The sequence below is a fragment of the Lepidochelys kempii genome, chromosome 27 (genome assembly GCF_965140285.1).
Source record: "Lepidochelys kempii isolate rLepKem1 chromosome 27, rLepKem1.hap1, whole genome shotgun sequence".
In the NCBI taxonomy this organism is placed as follows: Eukaryota; Metazoa; Chordata; order Testudines; family Cheloniidae; genus Lepidochelys; species Lepidochelys kempii.
In genome coordinates this window covers 14,280,958-14,308,673 of record NC_136406.1, presented here as the reverse complement: position 1 = coordinate 14,308,673, position 27,716 = coordinate 14,280,958, and the positions used below count along the sequence as shown (strand labels likewise).

At 48.3% G+C, this 27,716-nt stretch overlaps 1 protein-coding gene across 3 annotated transcripts in view; it reads left to right on the top strand.

Moving 5' to 3' along the window:
• The first annotated feature begins 5,091 nt into the window (after positions 1-5,091).
• PCGF2 (polycomb group ring finger 2) overlaps positions 5,092-27,716 on the top strand; it is a 36,714-nt gene continuing 14,089 nt past the window's right edge. Inside the window, exons 1-6 of one of the 3 annotated variants that reach the window (XM_073325751.2) lie at positions 5,092-5,353; positions 19,024-19,163; positions 20,466-20,562; positions 26,030-26,085; positions 26,562-26,612; positions 26,724-26,832. In XM_073325751.2, coding sequence (XP_073181852.1) covers positions 19,052-19,163; positions 20,466-20,562; positions 26,030-26,085; positions 26,562-26,612; positions 26,724-26,832 — 425 coding nt within the window. In that variant the 5' untranslated portion in view covers positions 5,092-5,353; positions 19,024-19,051. Of the gene's footprint in view, positions 5,354-16,334; positions 16,617-19,023; positions 19,164-20,465; positions 20,563-26,029; positions 26,086-26,561; positions 26,613-26,723; positions 26,833-27,716 lie in introns of those variants that run through there. The other 2 variants (XM_073325749.2, XM_073325750.2) reach the window with 2 other exon arrangements.

Sequence of the window (27,716 nt, the reverse complement as noted above, 5' to 3'; positions counted from 1 at the left end):
TGCTGACTGAGGCCCCCAGGATTCTGGGCACACAGCACCCCAGATTGCAGGAGGGGAATACCAGCTCTCGGCGAACCGGCAGATGTGGGGAGTCTGCTGCCTCTGACCGGATCTGGTGCAGTGTGAACGCACCCCGCTTACAAATCTCCCTTTGAAAAGATATTTTGTCCCGGGCGATTTATACTATATGGATGTAATTTAATCTGTGAGAGAGAGCGAGAATAGACAATTCCCACATCGGGGAAAATTAATACTTTTAGCAATGTTAGAAAAGAAAGAAAGAAAGATGGGGTGGATGGGGATGGAGAGAGAGAGAGAGATTCACTACAAACATGCAAAGCAACCTTTGAAGACCTTTAATTAGATCCCCGGCGGGTACAAAAAAAAAAAAGTTATGCCCGTTTACACTGAGGATCTGCCTCCCCGTGCAGGACATGGGGTGCCTACTCCCCCCTCCTAAAACCGGTGTGGCTTGAAATCAAACTGCAACACTTGCAGGGAAGTGGGCTGGGGCGTTTGGGTCTCTTGGAGATGGGTCTGTCCCAAGCCTGACGCCCCCCTCAGACAAGACGGCAGGCTAAGGAGATGGACACCCGCCTTCCTTCCCGAGCCTTCTCTGGAGCTTTCCTTGGAACCGATTTCCATTCGGTTCCCCTCCACAGCAGGGATCCCTCACCCGAGCGCCAATCAGCCGTCGCAGGCTGCGCTTGTAAGGAAGCCAACGCCCTAAAGCCCAATTAAATACCATCCTATAGTTTGCTAATTGTGGCGGGGCTGCTAACTGAGATAATGGCCAATCACGGTATTTAATTTTAAGCGGAGCCCGATTGAATCCCATAGAGCCTCCGAATTACAACCCCATCCCCGACACCCACCAGCTATTTCCCTGGACTCCAGAGCCTCCTCCCTTTCCCCACCAGCCATTGATGGGGCTGGAGGGATGAGCCCAGACAGGCACTAACGGAGGAGACAGACCCAGCCCCTCATGTCTGTAGAAAACCAGACACCGCTTTGGCCCCAGCTCTCAAAGAACCATCCTGCCAGGCAAGGGGAAGCAGTTTTCTGTACCCCGGGCAGGCTGTGAACAGTAACTCACATAGTTAGGGTTTGGTTGCCTCTCTTTTAGATCTACGAACCGTCGCGCCAACGAGCAGCCGGGGTGCGTGTGAACGTGTAGAAAGGGCGTTGTACAGTGTGAGTCTATGGACTCGAGGGGGCTTGATCCGAAGTGACCACTGGATATGTTCTGAGAGAGCGAGTAGCCGCGGCAGCTCCTGTGGGTTTAAATTGCAACCAAGGGCTGCTCTGCACGCAGGTCAGGGGGGTACACCCTTGCACGGGGCAGGCGAGCCCAGTGGGCCAGTGATCCCAAGGCGTGGTGGGGTTGTGTTTGCAGGGTTCCTGTCGCCCGGGAAAGAAACCGGCACAGATTTCAGTCAAGGGCGCTTTGGCCAGCAGCGCAGGGGTGTGCGTCTGGGGACGGGGCTGTGCGACAAAGCACTAGACCGAAGGAGGAGTCTGTGTTTCATGAAACGGTCAAGACGCGCACACACAGGGTCCGTTTATTAAAGAAGCGTCCATTAAGCGTGCAGCTCCCACTGGAGGGAGAGCCGTCCCCGCCAAAAGAGAGAGGGAGAGATTCTAACCCGATAACGCACCCTGTGGATGCAGGAGAGAAAGTTTACAGGATGAGAGGAGATCTGTGTCTTTCTCTGCACGTTTCTATTCGGCAACCCCTAGAGACGAAGTGATTTTTCTTTCTCCCCCCCACATACGAATGGCAATAAGGAAAGTACTCTGTGGCTGACCTTGTTTTTTCAATCCCACAAGAGATTAATGCTAAAAAAAAACCCCAAACAAACCAAACCCAACAGTGTCTCTTGTCTATTGGGGGGGGGAGGGGGGAATCCGCGAACTTTCTGCAGTCCTGTCACCAAAAAAAGGTGTCCTCGTCTATAGTGCGATGCACATATGGGTGTAAACGGCGGGAGAGAAAGTAGTTGGCTTGTTGGTCTCATTAGGTAGGCAAATGCAAGGGAAAACGGACGAGAGGGGAAAAGCACCTTTCCTTTTGGTCACCCATCGGAGTTTAACTGATAACACAGCTGAATCTAATGGCCGGACCTGCAAACCGACCGATAAGTTTTAAAACTAAAATAAGATGAATGAACAGTGTATACTACAGATCTGACACAGAGTTCTCGATCACAATTCATTTTCATGTCGCCTGCTTATTAAAACGTTATATTTAGGCTGGCACTAAATAGTTCTGCCTCCCTAGACGCACGTGATGTCAGTATGTAAATCCTCTTCCCCAGATCCTAAAAAAATCCATCCCACTAATCAGGTGCCATGCCATGATTATTTGTACACAGGGCTCAATTGACAAATTCATGGTGTTTCCCCCCTTTTCAAGCTAAACAAAGTAGGAGCTGTGGGCAAAAGTATTTTGGAAAGTTAATATTGTTCCCGTACAATTGTTGCCTTAACATATCCCTTCTCTTTGTCCCAAGGAAAAACACGAGAGAATACAATAAAATAGATGTGAACCAGTTACTTTATATTATAAAGCTTATTAAAGAGTTAGCAACAAATGTGCAATTTACTAATCTGGGGTTTGGGCCAAATAAAAACCCCTTTGCTATGACAGTGACTTAATTACATTAATTAAAAAAATCTAGTTTTATTCTGAAGCACTTTCGCGCTCAGAATATGTTCAGGGAAAGGACACAACTTTAAAAAACTGCAAGAAATGGTCCTTTCTGGTGCTAGATTCTGCAGTCACTTGGGACGAGTGGTTCTAACTTTGCCAACAAAAACTTTCCAGCTCGTAAAATGTTAAAATGTACTCGTGTCAATTTCTTTTTTTAGGAGCCGTGGGGAGAGGAGTGTTGGGGTGCGGGGTAGACTGTATTTTCGGAATCTTTGCTTTTGGACAGTGTCCAACTAGTCAGAAGAGGTCCCTGCTGATTGCAATCACTTCATGCGTTTGGCTTCATTGCCTCTTGGAAATACACTCCGCTGAACGAATCAATTTTTCCTTCCTCCCACTCCCCCCCCCCGCGCCCCGCCCTGCCCTGCCCTGCCCTTTGGGCTGCGTTTCTTTTTTAAAGTCTTCTCCCGCCTGGGAGCACCTTGCAGCGCAGAAGAGACTCGATCAAGAGCAACGCCAGCTACAGCTGTTGACGTAAAGAAAACCTGGCTGCTCGCTTGAAAAAAAGGAAGAAAGAACAACAGAGAGAACTTTTGAGGTTTTAAGAGGCAAGATAAAGTTACCACAAGGCCCAGAAATACACTTAGCCAGCATTTGGCGCCTTCTCCGATTACAGCTGCAAAATAGAAACCGGTGATGCCTTCTGGTTTAAGATCGAAAACCAACCTCCCCTTCCCCGCCCATCTAACTGCCGTGTATCAGCACAGGAGTAAATGATGGGAGCGGCAAATCACCATGGGAAGTCGAGAGCCAATACACAGGGGCAAGTGATGCAGTGGGAATCACGTACAAATGTAGCAAGACAAGAGGCGGAACGGGGTACCCTTGTCATCTTAGGCGCTTCCTGTTTGCGGGTTTAAATAAATATCCTCGACACGCGTATGTGGATGCATCTTCGTGAGTGTGTGTGTACTTCTAGGAGCTTGGTTCTGTTCTGCCCTTCGCCCCACGCCTTCATTTAAACCCCCACCAGGTTTACAGTCACTTTGCACTCCTGTCAATGAAGACACGAGGTACAGGACAAGGCTGAAGCTGACCCCGACAGGTTGAGGCGCAAGGAGGGGTGGGAATGAAGTTGACACGGCAAGTCGAAATCCTGGTTCCCCTTGGATAACCTTGGATAACCCGATTCCCCTTGGATAACCCCTCACTCCCTTCGGCAAAGGACAACATGAAGGGAGAAATAAAGGAGTTGAAGGGTCTTTAGAAAACCCACCACGAGGTAGATCTACGAAAACGAAGCGAATGGGAATATTTGAAAATCTGGTACTGACCACAGGGATGGTGACACGATCGTAATAATTATAAAGGGTAACAGTGAAAAGGGGGAGGAGAAAATCTAAAGTCTGCCTCTGTGGTTTAAAAACAAATTCAGGGAAGGAGACACCTAGCACCGAGGCAGGTTATTTGTCTCTGAAGGCTGGACTTTCCCAAACTTCAGCGGAGAGAGTCTCCAAAGAAATCGCATGAAGTTGTCGACAGCAGGTCGCTTTGTGCTTGGAACTTAACGCGTTGGGTTGGAATCAAAATGTTCCGGGGAGGAAAGGGAATAAAGCCAGGTCCTTTCCCAACAAACCCCCTCAAATTGTCTCATTTCATCCCTTTGCTTTATTTGATTTGATTCTTTTTATTTGCGAGCCTTGTTTTAAGAGAGATCGCAACAGCCGCCCAGGAGGGAGCGGCGAATAAAGACGTGCGTTGTGTGTGTGTGTGCAGAACTGGACAAGCTGGAATATCCCCGTGTGTCTCTGTCTTCTAGGATATGTCAGCGCCTTTTAAATCTATTTCCCTTCATGGAGTACTCTAAGCAGTGCCTGGCTGGTCTGTGGACGGAAACAAAGCGGAGAGCAAGGGGGAGAAATACACACACACACACATATATTTTTCCTGGTGCAAAAAAATAAAATAAAACAAAAATCGTTTGCTTGGAGATTGTAAGGAAACGGAACATAAGTTGCTCTGGATCATCTGCAATTTCTTCACCTCTCCCAGACCTGAACGGCAAAATCCGGGAGCAGAGGTCGGGATTCTGTGTCTCATCCTCCCATGGATTTCTTCCTGCTTATGATTCCGATTGATTGCCAGCCCCCTGCCCCTTCCCCCCCCCCACCCCGCATGGGGGGAAAAGCGTGGCTGCTTTTGTTCCGATTGGAACCTCATGCTTCATATGGTTCCAGGTTCCGAGGCTGCGGCTGGGTCTCTGGGCTGGGGTTGGCCTCGGTGGATGCTGCTGGCTGTGTCAGGATGCTCCTGGGGGGGGGGGGATGCCTGAGGTGAGGGGGAAACAAATCTCAGTTTTTGTCTCCCCCCCCCCGCCTCCCTCTCTTGCACCTCAGCCCCTTTGCAAACACCCTAAAGGAATGAGATCACGTGAGGCAAAAGGGGGCGGGGCCAAGCTCTTGTCTGGAAGGAAAAAAAAGCCATTTTGTGCCCCCCCCCTCCCATCGGATCCCATCAGCAGCTACAGAGACGCGTTTCTTCCAGCTCCGCAGTTTTGGCACCAAAAAAAAAAAAAAGAAAAGAAAAAAAAGAAAAAGAAAAAAGAAAAAAAAAGAACAGGAAAGAAAGGGGGGGTTTGGGGGAGCTCTCTGTTTCCCCAACCCTGCTCGCCCCCTCCCCACAGAAAAGATCCGGGATCAGGTAGGGACGCACCTCCCCCTAAAATCCCTTTTGCCCCGGGGGGTGTTGGGGGGCGGAGGGGGAGGGAAGAGATCTCTCCCTCCCGCCCCCCTCCAGAGAAGGGCTCTCGTCTGCGGTCCAGGCTGCAAGCTCCCTGCCTCGGCTTCTGTGACATCGTCTGTCTTGCGGGGATTGGTTTTTTCTTCCTTCCATTGCTATTTTTCCGCTCTCTCTCTCTCTCTCTGCTTTCAAGATGGCCGATCAGTTTATTTGCTATCCATCTCCTGCCCGGCTTCCTATCTTTCTCTTTGTGCTGCTGCTGGTTTTCTGGCAGGGTCGGGAGGGGGGAGAATTTGCATGAGATTCACCCCCCCCCCCCGGGTACATGGCAGTTCACTCCCCCCCTCCCCTCCCACAACCTCTCCACTCTCCCCCAGCCGGGGAGGCTGTCTGCTCCGCCGTGCCCGCTCGCTTGGCTTCTTCCTCCGGCGGCTGGCTCTTGCCTGGTGTCGCCTCCTTCTCTCTCTCCGATTGGCACGCCTAACTTTTTGCATCCCTTCTCTTTTCCCCCTTTTCTTTGGCCCAGACGCAGGGAGGCTGGCAGCCGGGCGGGGGCTGCCCCGGTGTGTGTGTGTGGCGGCTGGGGGGGGGGGCAAGGGAGAAGGGGGTTTGAGGAGAGGGAACCGGCTTTGACAGCACCCTGCCGAGCCCGACCCCCCAACGAGCCCCCAGGAACTACCCCACCCCCCGGGATGGCCACATTGTAAGCGCGCAAAGGGCAAGGGGCGCGCAAGACATGCCCAAGGGCGCATGGGCATGGGTGGTACGGGGGGGGGGGGGTCTTAGGAACTGATCTGTTGGAGCAATATGGCGCGGTCTCTCCACGGTTGGATAGAAAATGAATCTGGGGAAGCTTGGGGGGGGGGGGAAGGCCCCCAAGTTTACGAGACAGTGATTGTATTGTTCCTGGGCGCCCCCCTCGGGCGGGGTGGGGATTCCAGAGCCTGGGACCTGAACCCAGAGGGGACCGACAGAGAGAAGAGGGGTGTGTGTGTGGAAAGAGAGAGAGAGAGAGAGAGGAAGGGAGTCCTTGTTTTTCTGTCATTCCCGAAGTCATCTGGGTCCCATCCGCTCGTGTTAAAACAAATAAATAGCGAAATAATTTACCACCCCCACCGGTGGCCGCAAGGGATTTGCCAGGAGACACTGGTGGGGTAGGAGGTGGGGGTGAAATCGTGGCAACAGAGTCAAGCGGAGCTGCGGGGGGAAGCGGGGGGCATTTTCTTTTGGTTTTAATTGTCGCGATGTTTTGCGAATCAATATGGAAGTCCAACGAAGCTATCTGAATGGGGCTCCGTTTCTTACATCAGAAAGAGAGAAAGGAGATGTAGGAATTAAAATCCACTTTGCCACTCATCTCCCCCGCGACCCCACCACGCAAACAAACAATAAATCAATCCCCATTGAGATCCCGCCAGGGCCTTTTCCCTTTTCTGTCTTTCTCCCTCCCCAACTACGTGTGGACACCTCGCAGCTAATTAGCCCGGATCGCCCCTCCATGCCTGATGAATAATAGATTGCAATAGAATAGCGAAATGAGCCCATAGCTCAGCTTGGGGGGGAAGGGGAGGCTGGGCAGGAAAGGGGCTCTCCTCCCCCGCCCCCTTGTTTCCATGTCACCTTTTTTCATTAAAGGGGGGGGCATTCTTCTTACTTTGGGACAGAATAAACAAATAAAATAAAGAATTCCCGACCCCTCCAAGAGTCAAAGAGTCAAAGACCCTCTATTTCTATAGCTTTCCCTCCAGAATTCAAGGAAGGAGTTCTTGGATAGGGAGACATTTATATATATTTCCCTTCCCATTAAAGAGTTACTTTCCCTTTGTCTATGGAACTCTTTCTGGAAGGCATATATTTTTTCTGGGGGGAGGGAAATGTGTGGGATAGAGGGAAGGTTTTATAATTATGTAGGTCCCTTTCTCCTTCCCCAGTTTAGCCATCAGAGCTATGTGATGGAAATATTCTCTCCTCACCCCAGATTGTATTATCATCATTATTATGGAGCGTCTGCGCACAAAGCCTGCTTTGTTTGGAGAAAAAGCTGCATGAAATAACGCTTGTGTAACCAAAAAAAAAAAAAAAACCAAACTCCAAAACAAACAAAAAAAAACCCCAAAACCCTCTGCAAAGGGGATCGATGTTCTGTTTGATATTGCTGGGGCAGGACGGGGAGAAATCTCCTGGCAAGGGGCTTTTGTAGTAGTGAGCCAATTCTTGAGGGAAATGAGGCTGGTTTTGCCTTTTGAAATCAGACCCCTGAGTTCAAGATTCGCCATCCCCTTCGCAGAGTGCCCAGGAGTCGCGCTCGTGTGTATGGTCTTAGGCGGGATGGATCCAAGTTGTGAATGGAGGGAACCCCGTTCCATCGTAGAACGTTGGGACCGTTTCTAGTGGCCGGGCAGGTGTCCGTGTAAATGTTCTTCCCCGGCCGAGGTGACAAACCACAGGGACTTTTCTCGTGTGGGTTCGAGGCTTGTCTTAGGATCCAGGATGGAAGGCTCCATTCAGGGAGCTGAGAACCTCCCTTGCGCAGCCTGGAGTCGGGAGAGGGGGTCGTACAGGAGGATGTAAACTTCGACAAACCAAAACCTCGTAGCGTTTGATCCCGGCGATCGATCCCTTTGTTTACATTTATCGACAAGTCCCTGCGATAGTCCTGAGTGGGGGCTGGGGGACTGGGAAGAGAGAGAGAGAGAGAGAGAGAACATTTATAAGCCAGCGAGCTCCGCTTCTTTGCGAATGGCAGGTTTGCACCTGGGTTGGTTGTTCGCCAGGTTGACCGTGTGCAGTGAGCGGCTTCGCAGCTTGAGGTGTTGTGTGTGTTTTGTGTCTGGGGGATTCCTCCTGCCTTCGAATATTGTACCATTGCTGGACGGCTTCCCCGCTGACTTGACAAGTTTTAGAATGACATGCAAAAGGAGGGACTTGGGGGTTATTTCTTAGCTGGGGCAGACAGAGAGGAAGGAGGGGGTGACAGCTGTCTAGAGAATCCACTTTTAGTTGGACCAGAGATGGTGCAAATCACTGCTACAAGGCAACAAGGACTTAGGGTTCGGTTTGATGAAAGGTTTCCTTATGGCTGGAAGTTATGGGGGACTTTGAAATGTCCTCCCGCACTCCCCGCAAACTCTGTCTCCTTTCTCTGCAACGGCTGGGAGTGGCGAACCGCTGTCCCGGCGAGCTTGGGAGCAGGGGAAAAGGACTCCCGGGAAGGTGAAATTCACCCCTTGGGTTGAAGTGCACCACTGAGTTCATAGACCACCCTCCCCTGCCTTCGGGTGGTGCGAATTGCCATCTGGGAACATAGACTCACCTTCTCCGGCTCTCTTCCTTTCGGATGCTGGCCAATCACACACCTGTACCCGTGACCCCAATCGCCCCTTTCCAATGTGTATTGGGAACAGCTTCAACAACAGAACCCGTAAAGTGTCTCTAATTCTCAAGGCCCAGTGGCTGGAACTTTCACTCCCAGGCCTAGCCAGCTTCTGCCTTCAGACCTTGTGGTCTGTTAATAATGATTAACTACGCTGCGTGGAAAGACAAAACAAACAAATAACATCAGATCACAAATAAGCCAAGATCAGACCTGGAAATTCCAAATTCCTTTTACCTCCACGCGGAGGGCGCTTCATTTTCAAACAAGCATCATTAGAAAAGTTCTCCCGGACTAGGAACCTCCCAGGGAAACCCACCGAAAAGCTAGCCCACCGCTCAACCGGATTGAAAAGTGACAGCAGCCCATTGGGGAGCAATTGAGCCGCTACTGGGAGCACTAAGAGGGGTGATTCCCTGCTACCACTGAAGCGCAGAGCAGAGCTTTGCCACTTCTTCCACTGGAGCATCACCCCCCACCACCACCACCATCCCTGTCTTCCAAAATAAAAAGTGAGTTTACTCCAGATACCTGTATCCACCCTCAGTGCACTGCTAGCCTGGACTGAGCGCAGTGCGCCAGATTTTCAAAAGAACTCTGCTCTCATGTAGGCATCAAAATAAGCGGCCAAATCGTCACGCTGGGTGCTGGACCCCCCCGCCCCCTTTTTGTTGTTGTTGAAAATCTTGCCCTTATTTCGATGGCTAAAGTTGAGTTGGGCTCTTTGGAAAATCTGATGCCCAGCACTTGAAAATCGGGACCCATCATCACCTCTTTTGAATATTTGGCACCTCTTCTCTGCATGCTAGTGATTTACACAGGCAGATGGACTGTGGGAATTTGCTGTCATGTCATTGATTGTGGTGTCTAACACAACTCAGCCTCCAAACCTCTCCAGACTGCTGCAGCCAATATGCTTGTCACCAACAGATGTGATGCCAAGGGTTTTTCACTGGAAAAATACTTAATTACTAACAAATACACGTTGCCCTGGACTCCCACAACTGCTTCTGGCAGGGCTAGATTCTGTAGCAAGTCCTCTTCTGGAGCTGGAGAAACCTGCAGCAGCCAGATGAGATTTTTTATTGATTCTGTCCCTTTCTGCTCTGTTGAGTAAATTAAGCACCTAAAAGGGAAAAGGGGGAAAGAAAGAAAGAAAAGGAAAATGACTCCCCCCCCCCCAACAGTATAAACTGTAAAGCTCAAGGGCTGCAAAAAAGATCCAGTTTGATCTCTTGGATTTTTTAATACAAATTCCTTGGAAGAACTTTAGAGAAAAAATGCGAAGAATAAAACGATCCCCAAACAGCCTTTAAAAACTCACAGTGAGGGGGCCCGATCCTATTTGGGCTAAACTGGAGAAGTCAATCGAAGTTTTGTCTGAGGACATGTTGGAGAATGGGGCTTGCTGGTTCTGACAAAGTTCCCTGCTGCCTTGGAATTCACCCCTGGGACTTCCTGACAGCATTTCCATGAGCTGCTCTTAAGTCTGAGTCTCTTTGAACTTGTGCTTGTTATGGACAAACCCTAATGATCCAGAGACATGTACACTCTAATAGCAGGGGTTTCTGAACTGCCGCCTGTTCCCTGAAATATAGAAAAAAACTCAATTCTCTTCCTCGAAATCAGCAGCAGCTTCATTGACTGGCTCTGCCTTCAGACCAGGGTAAATTAGAGCAGAATCTGGCCCTTTGTATAGAATTGCTGAATACTACGGCTCTCCGTTAGCCCTGGAGGACAAGGGACAGTTAATCTAGCGTGGAGTGTTCTGTTCAGCTGCGTAGGGGTACTTGGTGGCTGGTTTGTTTTTTATTTATAGCTCCGAGAAAGCAAGAAGGACTAGCAGGCTAATGCTGCTCTGACTGGCTTTTCCACTCAATTACTCACTGTTTCCTCTCTCTCCCCCACCTCCTCAAATCCAGTTTTGGGGCCCGTCTGTGGAAATGCTTCTCTTCGCTTGCATAAAGTTGCATTCTTGGTCAGATGCTGCCTTGAATGCTTCCAGAGGAGATAAAAATGGTCCGCAGTTGCAGTGAATTTGGGAGGAGGGGTGTGTGTGTGTGTGTGTGTGTGAGAGAGAGAGAGAATCAGCCACCACTGTTTTGGTTACATCTGTACAAATATTTTCCTGGTTCTGAGGAAGGGGGCCGGGTGTGTGTGTGTGTGCCCGCTCTGCTTAATTCTCTGAATGACCCCATCGTGGGGGAAGGGGTGAGAGAAAGCGGCTGGAAATACCTTAAAGCTGCCCTTAACATTGAGAAGTTGGTTCACGGGTCAGTGGTAGGTCCAGGGGCAGAGATCTATCTAATTTCCACTCTTCTGTCAGGGAGCTCGTACTAGTTCCAAAGGTTCCAGGCGCCCCTCTCACATGTGAAAAACCTCTCAGACTGGAGTCTTCTGGCTTATTAACTAACTAAACTAACTAACTAACTAACTAACGGTTGTTGTTGTTATTTTTCTGCGGGGGAAAGCCCCAGAGAACATCATTTCTGATTCGACAGAGGGGGAGTGGAGGATCTGGAAATATATAGACTTTGACCTGAGAGGCAGACGGAGAGAAAGGGCTTTGGACCTTGCTTTTTTTTTTAGGGGTACTGCAGAATCGAGAACATTTGGACTCTGGCTTTTGGCAAAAAGTTGTGGGTTTGTTAGAAAAAAAGATGTGAGGATGTTCACTCCAAAAGTCCCTGGCGGTGTGAAGTCTTCTTGACTCTACACTGACTTCACCTGAGATTTCCAAGCGGTTTTGGGTGCCTGTCTTGAGATACCTTAAAAGGGTCTGATATTCAGAAAGTGCTGGCACCCCCCCCAAATTAAAGCACCCCAAATCTCCAGGCCTTTGTGAGACTCTTCACTTGTATTTTCTTGGGAGGATTTGAGCTTCCTCTCTACATTTTAAAAGCTCCGATTCATCTTCTTCTAAAACCAAATCAAATGTCAGGGTAAAAGATCAGAACAATTCTTATTGTTCCCCTCTCCCCCCAAATCTGGTTTAAAAATTGAAAAATATGTGCAATATCTTCTGTTAACAGAGAGTGTGGAAACTTTAAAAAAAAACCAAAAAGGGCAGCAGGATATACGTGTGTATATAATAGCAGGATGCATAGCCCACAGGTTTGCAGGAAATCAACATGCAAAATAATTTATTTCCATGGGAGGAATAATCTGTATCTCGGAATTATTGTCTGCTTTTAAGATGTTTTTTTCTCATCCCTTTCAAACGGGGATGGTTGCACTGCAGACCTGCTATCGCATTCTTGCGAGGCAACGGCAGTAAAGCAAAATTGTTTGGTAATAACCAGAGAAAACTTTGGTGATCTGGAAAGATAACGTGTCCTCGGCACAGACTAAAAGGCTGAGAGAGAGAGAGGGAGGGGAAAAGGGCGATTGCTCCGGTTCTGGAGCCTTGTGGCGACTTTAAATCCAGACCCACATCTGAGGTCACGTGCCCTCCCGCTTTGTGTAAACCCTCTTCTCGCTCCTCACACTGTACTTTGCAAACCCGAAAGGAGAATTTCCTGTTGTCGGGATCTGATGCCTCCTGTAACCGCTAGCAAAGGCTACATTAACCGGCCACTTCGCGGGTGTCGCTTTGTGAAATGAGGGCGTGTCTATTTTGCAAAAAGAAAATATATGCCATTATTATTATTAATTATTATTATTTTATTCAGAATATTTTCTAATGAGCGTTTGGGAGCCCGCATTACCAGCTTGGCATGTCTTGTCTGGGTATAAATGATGCCTCTCTGTATTGCCAATCGATATGTTGTTTTCCTGCCCCACTCCCTTGGAGTTAGGAGTTGGAAAAATCTGGATCCTTCTGCTCAGAAAACTTGCCCCAGGGGTGGAGAAACTAGCTAAACTGTTAGAGAAGGTAGCAGGAGGAGAAGTGGTGAATCCTGGGTGTTTTGCGAAGGAGTGGGGTATACATCTGGATTTCTGGGGACTGTGCCCTGGAGGAGAGACACCTCCAACGATTCCAGCCCCGACGCTGTTTAATCAAACAATAAAGCAACACGCTCCACTTTGATATAGTGCTTTCCACCAGAGGACCAAGGAGGAGCCCATTACAAATATGAAATGACTCAGGCTTTACAGCATCCCTGCTAGGTGGGGGAAAGCACCATTCCTCTAATTTCGCAGGTGGGGGAAACTGAGGCAGAAGAGAAGAAAGGCGCCTTGCCCAAGGTCATTACCAGAGCAGGAGTGTGGGGAGAGGAAGCAGCTCGCCAATCTCCCAGTTACATCACAGACCAGTCTCTTTCAGGTCCCTAAGGAGTTAACCTTTTAAAGGGAACGGGATGCCTCTGCAAAATTAAGCCCAAAGGGGGCATTTAAAGGCAACCAGCTCTTGGTTTAGTGAAGAAGGGGAAAGATGCATCAGAGCTGTTTAAATAGGTCTTTTTTTTTTTTTTAAAAAAAGGAGGGGGGATATACAGGAAGGTAGGTGGGTGGGTGGGTGGATGCGGGAGTGGAGGAGGATTGAGTTTGTTTATTTTCTGGGGGTGGGGGTGGGGAAAAAGTCAGGGCGGTGGAGGGTGCTTATTTTGGGGGCGGGGGTGTGTGAGCGTTTTTAAAAGGAGCCTAACCAGCGCCAGCCATATCTGAGTCATGAAATCATGATTATTATCATCCGTTTTTATTAAAACCGGTTTGTGCTGGCGTCTCGGGCTCTCCCTCCCCTCCACCTTCCCCTCTCTCCTTTAGAGACCCGTGACGCCATTTGCTAGACGGGGAGGATAAAATAAAAGGCAGGCGCAGGGAGCAGGGGACCTGCAGAACTCATTGCCCTGCGAGAGCCCAAGTCACTGGAGGGGGATTGGATTTCAGGTGCACCAAGCCGGCCAAAGCTTCCCCCCCTTGGCTTGGCTGTTGGTGTTGGCATCTTGCCAGCTGTTACCCTGCAGGTAACTATAGAAACCAGCGCACAGGGAGCCTATCAGCAGCCCCAACGTCACCTGCGACTTGTAAGGGGTCTGGGGGGCACTTCACTCTGGAGAGCTACCTTGATGATGCTGAGGCTTGAAGGGGGCGGGGGCGGGGGGGGGAGAGACGTGCTGCTATTAAGTGTAATCAAGGGGTGGGGGGAGTGGAAGCAAACAAGCCAAGGGGACCCCCAAAGGGGTGTGAGAAGTGCTTTTGCCTTGGGAATCTACAAAGGGAAAAGGAGCAGGGAGAAAGGTGATGGGGGGGGGGTGGGGACAATAACCCAATCCGGTCCAGAAAGCAGAACAGGCGTTTCCAAAAACCCACGAGCCTCTTTCTGACCCGCATCTACTGTGTGGTTGGCCTGTTTGCAAACCACCCACAAATGCTCCCCAGCGGGCAGGAGCTAATGCTGGGTGGCAAACCGCGCTCCTGCTCCCCTGAGCTGCCTGCTCTGAAGGGGGTGGGTGTGACTTTCGCCACCGCCGAGAGCAGGATGGTCCCAATGGCTCCTCGGCCCCCTTCCCCTGAGACACACCCACCTCTGTGCTGAAGTTTTGTCCCACAGTCTCGCCTCCGCGGCTTGGTCCCCACCTTTGCCTTGAAGTTTGATCCGTCACTGTACTGATGGGGGTTCTTTGCTTGGTATTGGGTACAGCGTCTGTGAGCGTTAAGCGCTTTCCCCATCATTGTGTGTGTGTGTACACACTATCCCTTACAATGGTTCCCCATCCCAAGGGCAACCCCCCTCTCCCAGGTTGCTCTGAGGAATCCCTCAAGGCGCTGCACTCGATCCGGTATAGATTAACGCCAGGTCTGGATGATCATAGGTGGATAAGCTCCCATTCTTCAAATCCATCCCCTCCATGCCCGGCGTGTGGAGGACTTGTTAAGAAACAGCTCATTTGGACTAGCCACGAGAGGGGGCGTGGGGTTTTTTTTTTTTAAATTGAATAACAAGGGTTTTACATAAAATAAAATAAATAAATACCACCACCCCCCCCCCAGCGAATGGCTTGTAAGGGGACTGACTCTCTCTGTGTGTGTTCCTAACAGCCTGGCCTCCGACTGGCGTCACGCACAAACTCATTTGCACAGAAATAGATTTTATTTCAGCCCCCCCCCCTTCTCCCCTCCACCTCGGATGGTTGTAATAATATTCTGGCTCCTGGCCAAGTATAGGAGTTACCATAGAAACAATAAAACGGCTGCGATTCGGGGCCCCAGCTAGAACGTCTCCTATAGTAAATATTAAAGTAACGGGAAGGGGCGGCGGGGGGCGGCGGGAGGGGGGGGGGGGCGAACACAGCAATTACATTGACATCTGCGACTTTCTGCAGCTCTCTGCACTTGATTGCATCGACTGGTGAAGTATTTCCCAGGGGGACTAGATTGTAACCCCACTTTATTTCGTGCAGCAAACATCCCGCTCAGGGTCTCAAACTCGGGATAAAATGTTGGCAAAACCCTTTGTTTTCCCCCTTTCCGTTTTGCCTTCTTTCGTGTGTGTGTGGGGGGGAAAGGGGGGGCATGGGAACTGCCCCTTGCAGACAAGTCATGTTTTTCCGCCACTAAAAATTCTGCCCGGTGCTTATTATCTTTGTGCCCAGCCCTGGAGTTTTCACTCCAATCCCCTCCTGCTTTTTAAGCAACGATCACACCCTCTCTCTCCCGGGGCGTGCATATGTAGACACACACTTAAAAAAAAAGTCTCCCAACCGCCCCCCCCCCCGCAGCAAAGCAAATGTATTCATTCTAGCCAAGGCAAGCTATTTGTCCCCCCTCCCCATCTCTAGTTGGGTGCCTGGCTGTGAAAAGCCAAAGCAGGTCACAGATTTGAAAACAACGACGCCACAAAATTCAGCGTGCCCCCGAATCCAGGTACAATTGTTAAATTCATCTCCTGCCTTAATGAGGTGTGTGGCCCTGTGCTCTGTCACGGGCAAGGGGCCAGCAGCCGGTTCTGGAGTCTCTATAGAAACCACAAGGCACCGGCGGAAAATGCCTTTTACCATAAAACAAAATGCACTCCTATTAAAACATATAAATACCCCAAGGGAGGGAGGAATGCAGACAAAAGACCGAGTTCCCATTCACACCAGTTGACGCTTGGGGAGAGGGGCGCTGGGAGCCGTTTAGGGGACTTCCCAGCAGGGACAGTCTCAATTCGGATTTCTTTTATTGGGGACCACCCCCCCCCCAGAAGTCCAGGAGGTCCCCTACACGCCTGCCCTCTTTCCTTGCTTTTGGCAGATATTTAGGCGAGGCGCTTCATTGCGGTGGGTTTAGGGCCCAATCCCACTGCCAGCTCCCACGGCCTAAAAATCCACCCCCCAGAACAATCAGGCGATGCCTGGCCCTCGCCCATCGGCCGGGAGGCGAGTGGAGCCAGCTTTTTTGTTTTTTAGCTGGCACCAATCGCTCCCTTCCCCTGCCTAGATTTCCCCCGTGGAGGAAGAGCCTGTCCCTTTAAATGCGGTCCCTCGGTCTATTCCCCACCGAGCCATACGTATCCATCTATTTAAATACCCCCCCTCCCCCGCGCGGGTGTCGGTGGCTCTGATTGGGGGGCGAGGGGGGCTGGTTTGCATGCATGCATGAAGGCATTGGAAAGGGGCGGTGCAGCGCTCGGGCAGGCGGAGAAGGAGCCGGTCGGTGGGTGGAGGGAGACAAAGGTGCCGCTTCGCACCTTTGCCAGGCTGGCCAGCCCCTCCGAGCCCCCGTTTTCCGCTCTCCCCGCCCTGAGCCTTGGCTGGCAGGCGAGTGGAAGGCAAGCGGAGGCCCCGGAGCCTAGTAGGGCCCCCCGTCGGGCTCCGGCTGGGAGATCGGAGCGGTGAAGGACAACAAGGGAAATGCGGGTCGGGGGGCGCTGAGGTTTGGTGGCTGGGCACCTTTCAGTCCCTGCCCGGGGAATCATTGTCTGCGGTATGTGCCCACGCTGCGCCACCGGGCCCGGGGAATGGGGGGGGGGCGGGATTTGTGTGCCTGGGTTAGGCTGCAATGAACGACCCCACAATGTGGGTCTAGGCCTGTGTGTGTGTGTGTGTGGGTGGGTGGGTGGGAGGGGTAGTGGATGTGTTCTAGAGACACGGTAGAGATAATCAGAGACAGTTTTGGGTGGGTGTGGCATGACATGACAATGCCATGCGTGGGTGTGGACGGGTGCTCTATATTCTTTCATGTGCTAATGGGGGGGGGGCAGATTATGGCCAGAGTTTATGCATGATTAGAAGGGTATTCTAGGATCCTGCATTGTGTTTGTAGATGGGTGTGTATTTGCACTCTAGATGATGCCATAGGTACCCATTCCGTGTGTGTTGCAATTGTATAGCAGTTTACATCTTCAAAGTACGGTACCAATATGATAGATAATGGAGGCAGGCATGAAATAAAATATAGACACACACTGATTACAAAATAAGGCATGAAGAACATAATTATCATGTATGCAGACTCGGTCTGAGTGTACAGACACGCAATATTAATGTGCATTAATGGAGGTAACACTATGCCCGTGTGTATGTGTGTATAATATTACACTGCTTTGAAGTTGTAAACGTGTGTGTGTGTGCAGATGATTAATAGTCACACAGACCGCCTATTTAATGTGTCTGGGTGGTGTCTCTTCTATGCTTATTGTCTATGTGCCTCTATATTGTTAACTGAGAAATGCATGTGTGATGTGTGTGTCATAGGGTATGACACGCCTGTCCTTCCGGTCTGGCCGTGAGATAGGTGCACGCAGGCACCCACAGGTCGTGTAAAGCCACATGCAGCGGGGCTTCTCGCGTCTGCCTTTCTCCGGGCTTGTGTGTTTAATGAATTGCACGTTAATGTTCAATTAGACCATTTATCTGATTTGTTCCGGACCATGGCCTTGCTGGAGGGAGGGGGCAGGGAGTGAGTGTGGGGCCGGGGGAAGACCACGAAAGAAAGTGAAATCTCCCCCCGACTTTGTTATCCGGTGTCAGCAGGAGGCTGGGGAAGAATGAAAGAGGACACGTGGAGAGCCAGAAGCCAAGGTGAAGCCGTTTCAGCTCCTAGCTGGGTAGGGTTGAAATGCCAGCAGCGTCGGGCTGCTGTGATCCTTCTGCTCAAGGGCCGCAGACTTTGCTCCTCTTTCCCCCCCTTCTTCTCCTTTTCCTTGAGGTTTGCCCAAGTAGCACACACAAAAGGCCGGCTTCATTTGGCCATAATTTGATTACAGATGATCTTGTAATGGGCTACAGCTGTGGAGAAAGAGGCAGGGAGGTAGTGTGCATCCAGGCTTTGGTGGCAGAGGTCCACTTGGAGGAAGAGAATATTGGGGATGGGGGAGTTTATTGTTAGCTGACGATGAGCAATGAGGCTCTTGATTTTTATTTTTGTTTAAATATATAATTTAGAGGGCTCTGGGGCATTCCCTGGTAAGGGTCTCCATTTAACAAAAAAGTGTTCCTATAATAATCTCCATCCTTACATCTACAAAACATGCAAAATCCTGAGTGGAAAACCTGGGCTGGGTGTGTTCGGTTTAGACCTATTATTTCTGCCCAGCTTTGAAACGCAGTAAGGAAGCAGCTATAAAACCTGAAACCTGCATGTTGTGTCTGTTTCTTACCTCCTTTACTACCCAAATTGGTGCATCACTTCTTTATACTCAGCTGTGCTGCCTGTTGTTTTCTCTGAATTGATTTGCCTCCATTTAAAAAAATAAAACCACGTTACTAAATAAATTCTTTATCTTGTATGTGTTTTGGTCAGGATTTGGGAGTAAAGAGAGATTCACTGTATAATGTAAGCTGTAGGATCACTTTGGGCCAGATTGTAATACTCTAGGTGAGTTATGTCTTCCCCCCATGAGTGTTGTTATTACCTTACATTTCTATTGTGGTAACACCCAGACCAGTTCTGGGCCCCTAGGCGCTAGGCACTGTGCAGACCCATAAGCAGTTAGTGTCATCAACAAGATTACATTTGGAAAGGTTGCTACCCATTGTAAAGTTGTCCCAGTCGGACTCTGCGGGGGCTGAAAAAGAGGTGTTTTGTTTTGTTAAAATACAAATGCTCAGTCCTCTCTCTGTATTATTGCAATTTCAGCGGCTTTGCGAGGCCTGACCACAGAACCCAGATTACAAGGTGTATGTGTGTGTTGGGGGGGAGGGGGAATAAATCCTAAAACCAGAGACTCCTGTGGTGTGTAACCTATTGAGCCATTTGCTTCTGGAATGTTGCCTTCACTAGTTCCAGCTGATGACTTGGTTCTGGTTGCTGTAATATTCCAGGAGGGGTGATGACCCTGTAGATGCCACTAACTTGATCCTCGGGGTGGGGTGTGTGTGTTTGTTTCCAGAGAGGATCTGCTGAGGCCCTGATCCAAAATGCACAGAACCACCAGGATAAAGATCACGGAGCTGAATCCCCACTTGATGTGTGCTTTGTGTGGTGGCTACTTCATAGATGCAACCACCATAGTGGAATGTTTACACTCTTGTAAGTTTCCTCTGTACCTAGGTGGGGGGAAACAGGGGAAATCAGCTGTTCCCAATGAAATGCTCTCTTCTTTCATTCCACCAGGCAGATCTCCTTTCTGGGTGTTAAGCTCAGAAGCCAGCTGGTGGTGATGAGAGATTCCCCAGCTGCTCACCAGAATATAACTCCATGGGCCAAGATTTTTCCAAAGTGGCTAGTGATTTTTTGGGTGCCTAACTTGCGATCCCTTTAAAGAGGGCTGATACTAGTTTTTCAGGAAGAGCAGAGCTCTCCCTTCCTGGAAACCAGGCCCTCCTTATCATGTGAGACACCCCCAAATTTGAAGCACCCTGAACCCCTAGTCACTCTAGGCCTAAGATTACCCGTTCAATAATTTTGAGGTGAATTGGGGAGGGGGTGGTGAAGCTAGAATCCTCCCATATTTCCAAGGAAAACTGCTGCATCCCTTTGGGTGGAAACGCCACAGCTGTGGATTTCCTCAAGGGGACCTTAAAAGATGGGGAAAATGAAAACTGATACACGGTAATATTTTTTCACACAACATGGGATTAAACTTTAGAACTCACTGCTACACAAATTTACTAAGGCCAAGAATTTAGCAAGATCCAAGACATTTCTATGGTTGTCAAGAATAACCAGCGTTATAATTACCAACAACAAGCATTTGGGAAGGGACCCTTGTGCTATACAGGGTGTAAGGCAATCTCTCACTGGTAGAGATCAGAATGAGAGCTGTGTGTGTATGAGGCAGCTAATCCCATATCTACCTGCTTTTGGGTTCTTCTACCTTCTTCTAAAGCATCTAGTTCCAGCTGCTGTTCACAGACAACATCCTAGACTGGCTGGACCCAGGATCTGCTCCAATCTAGTAATTCCTCTAATATGCCTGCAGAGAGAAGCAAGGTGTAAGGGCAGCTGTGCCTTGATAAGAGGGGAATGTGGAATAGCCCCTACTGGTGGGATCCCCCTCTCATTGATATATGGCTGCTAACAGCTGGATTAAATAGAAGCTGTCACAGATTACTTTCCAATCAGTGAGGGTAAAAAATTATCTTGCCCAGAATGTCTAAGCAGCTGCTTGTTCGCTGTGGGTGAAAGCCAGCCCTGTACAGAGGGCCAGGGAAAGTTAGACACCACTTCTATCCTGCTTCGGCACCATTTATAAATGGAGCCGAAGTGAGACTTAATACCTAGTGCTTAAGTGGCGCCTAGGCCTTGTGCTGACTCTGCCCCAGGGTGATATTCACCCTGTGTGTCTGTATGTTGATTTTACCCTATTTATTTTTGTCTTTCTTTCTTTAGTCTGTAAAACCTGCATCGTCCGTTACCTGGAGACCAACAAATACTGTCCAATGTGTGATGTCCAGGTGCATAAAACCAGGCCCCTGCTCAGCATCAGGTGAGGGAACCTCACTGTTCTGGATCTTGCCCCCCAGCCCCAAATGTGTGATAACATGGAAATTGGGAAGCACCAGGCTCTGGATTTCTGCTGTAGCATGTCACTGAGCCCCGCTGTCGCAAGGAATTCTCATCCCCGCTTTGCTGCAGTTGGGAGACAGATATTTTGGCCTAACTTTTCCAGAGCCACTAGTAGTGCTTTTGGGTGCATCCATTATTTAATTTATTTATATATTTATGGAGAGGGGGGAAACCTGGGATGCCTGAAGGGGCCCTGATTTCCAGAAGGTGGATGCACAGAATTAACAAATAACGAGGTCCCTTTTTAAAGTCCCCCAAACTGGGCACCAAACTACTAGTCGCTTTGGAAAACTGAGGTCTTTGTATGTAATTCTGACCCTTATTCAGCAAGGTATGTTCCTAACCATCAGCATGTGAGAAGTCCATTGTCTCCAATGGGACTAATTTACTTTCATAAAGTTAGGTACGTGTGGGACTCAGGAGATCTGGGTTAAATTCCCAGCTCTGTCACAGACTTCATGTGTCATTTAGGCCCAGAGCCTCAAAGGCCTCCACCCAGTGGAGTTAAGCACCTACCTACCTTTGAGGATCCAGGCCTTAGTCTCTATGTGACTCCGTTTCCCATCTGTCCAGTGGAGACAACAGCACTTCCCCACCTCACAGGGATGTTTTGAGGATAAATCCATGAAAGATGGTGAGGCGCTCACGTACTACTGAAATGGACACCATGCAACTACCTTAGTTTGCTGACTCAGGGCATAAGCAGCAGAGAATCACAGACCTTTGTGTTGGGAAAGACCTCTTGTGGTTTTCTTCCTTCAGCCACTCCAGTGGATGCTCTAGAAGATCAGGAGCGTTATTTTCTACTAAAGAGAATAAGCATCTTCAGTTGAAGCCAAGTGAAACCTGTCGCCCCAGAAGAACAGGATTTGCACTCTGCAATTTTACGCCTTATAGCATACGTGCTGGAACAGGGAGGGCTGCCGCACCCCCTGGCTCGAAGTGGATTCCATTATATACAGGATTTACAGTTTGGTTCAATGGGTCTCAGGACACCCCACTGTAAAATTTGTTCCAGCACCCCTGCCTTATAGTCTGCTAGAATAGCCTACTAGACTATATCTGACGCCTTATAGTCTACTGTATGTAGGTTATTTGAATGTTGACCCAAAGTCTCTTATCTCCTTGAATGCTTGTGGGGGAGGAGAGGAAGGAATTATCAGAACCAGAGCACCCTAACTTTCATGTCTCTCTTAACAGCTGCACAGGCTAGGGAATTCTGTACACTGTCATTATTTTGTGTTTGATGTCATCATGGGCATTCCTGGAGTGTTTGACCTCATAAGCAAAGCCCCGGCAGGGCTGTGATGTCAAGATAGTCCCTGCCTCCATAGCTTCCAATGTCTCACTAATGGCAGATTCAGTGCCTAATGTAATGGGGCCCCACGCTCTGTGCTGTAGAATATCAATGAAATCCGAGCCGGAAGGGCAGACAACAAGGGTCATGACGGAACAGACAGGACCAGGAGCGTCTCTGAATGTTCCAGCCCCCTTTAATGATGCTGTAAAGAGATTGGGATGATTAATTAGTAGGGAAAGGCCCAATGTGAGTTACATCCTCTGTCAGTTTGGACTGAGTACCTGAGGTCATCTTTAGACAGTGCCCTGACCACAGATGTCAGGCTTTGAAGCCACGACAAGAGAAATTTAACCTGAGCCCGCTTGTGGTTTATAATTCATTGATCCCTTTGCCTTGGAAGGATGCATTCTTCTCCCAGCGGAGGATTATTCTGTGTGAGCGTGCGGCTGGCTGTGCCTAGGCTGTTACTATTCTGGGTGGGTGGGTAGTTTTCAGACCCCCGTTCCATGCCCAGAACCACTGGGATCAAACGAATGCAGTCGAACCCCCGTGCTTGGTGCATGCTTTATGCCAGCTTCGCCCCTTCCCCATTCGTCTGGCTTCCCCAAACCCAGACATGTCTTGTCAGTTGTAGAATTAGCTCTGCAGGTGGTTGGCATAGAAACCATTAAGGCTGCAATACATCACTAGGGGCTTTTTTTAGCTCTTCCATGTAAATTCGTTTCTGTAGTAACACTTTTTTTTTTTTTTGGTTCCCTGTGAAATATTTACACTCTAACTCCCACAGACCTTTCTGCTAAATATCTCTGAATGTGTGCACAGACCCAGACGGAGATGCACTCTGCCAACATACAGACAGACACAAAGCAGCAGGCTAGAATTGCACTGATCTTCCAAGCTCTGAGATATCACTCGAACCTTAATTTATAATTTGCATTGCAGTAGCTACTAGTCATAGACAACCCCTCCTTCCCCCACCATTATGCAGATCTTTGCATCCTTGTCCAATCAGACCCCAATTTTCATTGGCACTAGGGTCCCTTTACACCACTTGAGCAGCATCAAGGGGCCTGGATTGTGAATGAGAATCAAATCCACAGTCTTCTCTCTCTATTTTTATCAGAGTCAGGTAGTTGAGGCAGACTTGGGAATCAGAAGTGGATAGGAAATCTGTGTCAGCGTCTGGAAGAAAACTTGTTCAAGTCATATACGTAACCTAACTCCTATTGAAATCAATGCAAGTTAGACACCTAAATACCTTTGAGGATCTGTGCCTTAGACCAAACATTTATAGGGTGGATCCCTAAACTACTTCTTAAACAAGGGGCCTGACCTTTTCCCAGAGGTGCCCACATCTCTCATTGCATATCAGTCAAAGTTTATTTTTAGGCATGCAAACTTCAAAAATTTAGCCATAATCTCTTTCTCTCTTGGCTTCCCCATCTGTAAAATCGGTAGAATTATCTCAACTTGCCTCACATGAAGGTCTTGGGAGACTTGATTCACAAAGGTTAGCAAAGAACGTTGAGAGCTTCAAATGGAAGGGGCTAAAGAAGAAAGCCCTATATTTGAGCAAGGTATCTTTATAAAAGGGCAAGGTTATTTATTATATTATAGAAATAATTTTGATACATGATCAGTGACCCTGATGTTCCCATTTTTTCCATTTGTTCTTGGAACTAGAGCTGTAGCCCTGCTTTTCGGGCCAGATCCAAAGTCCTCATGACTTCCCCATTGACTTCATTGGGTTTTGGATCAGACTCTGAATTTGCATGATTAGTCACTTTCCTTTCTCTTTTCCTTCCCCCTCCATCTGAGTTGCATAATACCCAGCTGTGTTGTCAGAAATGTCAGTCATGACTATTTTAAGGACTATGGATTCTCTCCTGCCAGGCGCTTGGCACCATTCAGCACCAAGTTTCGGGATACCAATAATATGCAATGGGGTTATGACATCCCAAACACACCTGGGACCCCTGAGGACTGGTGTCCATCTGTGACACACAGTGGGCAAACACCCTGGGGCTGGAGCTATTGGAAGAAATGGTTATTGATGCAAACAAGCATAATGACCATCTTGTAATTAACTAGCCAATCAAATGACAGAACTTGCTCTTTCATTCACTTGCTGTAAATTACAAAGCAAATTCTATGTGTCCATGTAATAAATAATGGCAGAGAGTGGTCTGTCAATCCTATGATGACACCAGCAAGGAATTATAGATCAAAGGGACATGGTTAGGCTAAACATATCTTTTTCAAGAATAGCAAATGACTGCCCCTTTTTATTAAAGGCCTTCTATTATTAAAGTAGGAATAATTGCAAATACAACTGCCTTGTCATCATTAACATATTTGTTTTCTTTTGACACTTGACTTATGGTAATTTTTTGAAATGCAGCTATCCAATTTAGGGCATTTTCAGTATACAATTCAGGTATTTCAATGCCTATAGATGCAAAAGATACTTAATGGTCTATACCAAAGTGTCTAAATGAGTTTGATGTCTGTCTCCCATTGAAGTCCATGGGATTTTGGAGCCTGTCCTGCTTAGGCACATCTGTCAATCTCATTAGGTACCTATTTGCATCTTTAGGGGTCTAAATGCCTTTGGAACTCTGGCCTTAAGTCACTTTTGCAAATGGGACTTAGGGATGAGATTCACAAAGATACCTGCTTGCCTGATTCCCCTGGAAATCAATGGAAATGAAGCACCTCAGTACTTTTGTGAATACCAGCCCTAGATCACTTAGGCCCTTTAGAAAATGTTACCCTCAGACAACCAAAATGTAGAACTGGTCACTTTCTGCTTTGGTTTATTTTACGTTTCACTGCTTAGTTTTTGTCCTACAAAGCAGCAATATTTGGGTTGCAAATACTGCAGAGGGATGCCAAAGCCTAAACAAAACATGGTATCTTTATAATTAAAAAAAAAAACAACAAAACCCCATGGAAACATTTCTATTGATCTTAGAGATTTGTAAAAGCTGGTGGGGGGTATTTAGGTCTTCAGTATTGCCCGTGCTAAGGGTTCAAAAATCATGAGCCAGGCTCCCCACATATCATGATTAAGGCTACAAGTTGGTCACGGATTCCAGGATTTTAAAATGATCTCCACGACTTCAGGCTCAGGCTTCCATGATTTATTGTTTGTTGTCCACATCCTGTCCGTGACTTTTACTAAAAATACTCCTGACAAAATCTTAGCCTTACTCATGATTAGCTTAACAATCATGACCTATATATTTTTAGAAGTTGGGTTCTCTGAACTTGCTTTTAGAATACACATGAGAGGCAATGGGTAGGACACTGGACTGGGACTCAGGAGACCTGCTTCTAGACTGTGAGGTTTTGTTCTGTGTTTGTACAGCACCTCACCAATGGGGTCCTAGTCCTTGACAAGGGTTGATAGGAACCATGGTAATGCAAATAAAATAGTGAGAGGCCTGGTTCTGCCACTGGCCAGCTGGGTGACATTGGGCAGACCCCTCCTGCCTCAGTTTCCCCATCTGTAAAATGGGGATAGCTATACTGACCTTTGTAAAGCACTTTAAGATTGCACTTATCCATAAAACTCAGAGCTAGATGGTGGTGGCTATTTTTCAGCTTTTCTCTGCAGTCACAAAGGCTAGAAATGTAATTTAAAAAGAAATGACATGACATTCTGATGTAATCATTGAATTTCAGGCATTCCATAAAACATCAAATAGCACAAGAGCTGGCAAAGCCTGGATTTTTTTTTTTTTTTTAAAATAAGGCTACTTGCAACCTGTGTCCACGTTCATCAAAGTCAATCGGAGTTTTACCAGCAATATTTAAATTGGCACAGAGCCTATACAGCATGGTCTTGAATTCATCCGGCTGTGTTCCTTTGCAAAAGGCCAGTGCAATGTCTGTGCACTACTTAAGTCCCACGTAAGCCCTGTTTTGAGGGCTTAAATGGTGCATGAGCCTTGTGCCAGTCTTTTGCACGGGAGTGAAAGGTGCTCTCTTTTGGTTTGGCGGGGGAACGCAGACAGGTGACTGGAATGGATCCAGAAATAACTACACTGACCCACCCTGATTCATTCTTATTTGTGTCTTTCAGGTCTGACAAAACCTTACAAGACATAGTGTACAAACTGGTCCCTGGGCTTTTCAAAGGTACAGATACAGACAACAATAATCAAATCAAGTAATAATGGTGATGATTTGGGGGTAGGGCTCTGTGCTGCCCCAACTCTGTTCCTGTTGAAGTCGATCCCGTTATGTCATCGGAAGCTGGGTTAAAGCGCGTGTGACTTTGCCACCCTTACACCCTGTGCAAAGACAAAAGTTGCGCCCTTTTCACTATACCAGGTTCGTTACAGAGGTACAACCTGCTTTAGTGTGGATGCAGTTATATCGGTATAAAGGTGCTTGTTCTGGTATAGCTATTTCCATAGGGAGAATAAGCTATACCAGCATAAGACCCATTTAAACCAGCATCACTGCATCCACATGAAGGCTTATACTGGTATAACTGTATTGGTAAAACATCACACTCCCAACTGGGCACAAAACCGGTGTAGACCAGGCCTGGATCTTCTATTCTCCCTCTCTTTTCATTCTTTCTTGCTTTGATCTATCTTCTCTTGCAGATGAAATGAAGAGGCGGCGTGACTTCTATGCAGCCTATCCCATGGCAGACGGTAAGTGTCTGCAAACAGGAATAGCCTTGGTCTCTCTTCTCTTCTCCTCTGTCTTGACACTGAATACATTTTGGGAGGGGTTTAACATCTCTCTCCCTGCTCCCTGTGCAGTTCCCAATGGGTCGAATGAGGATCGTGGGGAAGTTTCCGAACAAGAAAAAGGGAACCTGACAGATGATGAAATTGTCAGCTTATCCATAGAGTTTTACGAAGGAATGAGGTAAGATTTTGTTGTTGTTGCTAAACTCCTCCTGTTCTGAGTCAAAATCTTGCCCTTTCTGGCTACCTCTAAGATCTTATTTGCGGGAATGGATTGAATCCTGAAGACTGTTCTCAGCGTTCTTGGTCTTTACTCAGGTAAAGCTACAGTTCAGATCAGTGGGAGTTTTACCTGTGTAAAGACTAAGGTGGGAAACATGTATGCCTCTGCGTAGGGCTGGCACAAGCCTTAAATACCTTAACTGCTCATATGGCCCTTATTACCATATAATCTGAGCACCTCACAAGCTAATGTATTTATCCAGCACCCCAGTGAGGCAGAGCGGTGGTGGTGTTCCCATTTTTACAGATGGAAAATTGAGGTACAGAGCGGCTAAATGACTTGCCCCAGTTGCAAAGGAAGTCTGTGGGAGAGCAGGAAATGGAGAAGTTTTAGGCTAGCGCTCTAACCACTGGCCCATCCTTCTTCTCCAGCCTGCGTATCCCTTAAGTCTCCCTTTTGCTTGCCCTCTACTGAAAGATGTGATTCATCCCTACGCAAAGTATAACCCGGTAATGGCTAGACAGATGGTGAGCTATGATCACTCCTATTGACTGGCTGTCCACTTGTGTCTGGTGTCTTATACTCGAATCAATCTTTTTGCGGCAGGGACCATTGTTTTTTGGTTCTGTGTTTGCACAGCGCCTAGCACAATGGGCCCATGGGTCCGTGATTAGGGTTCATAGGCACTATGGCATTGCATCCTCTTCTATTTATATTACCTCCGCTCTCCCCCTGCACCATGGTCCACTTGTTTGATCTGAGCAGCTCGCCGACGTTCGGGAATTTATCATCACAACACCCCTGAGAAGTAGGGACATGTTAATGGATAAAATTTTCAAAAG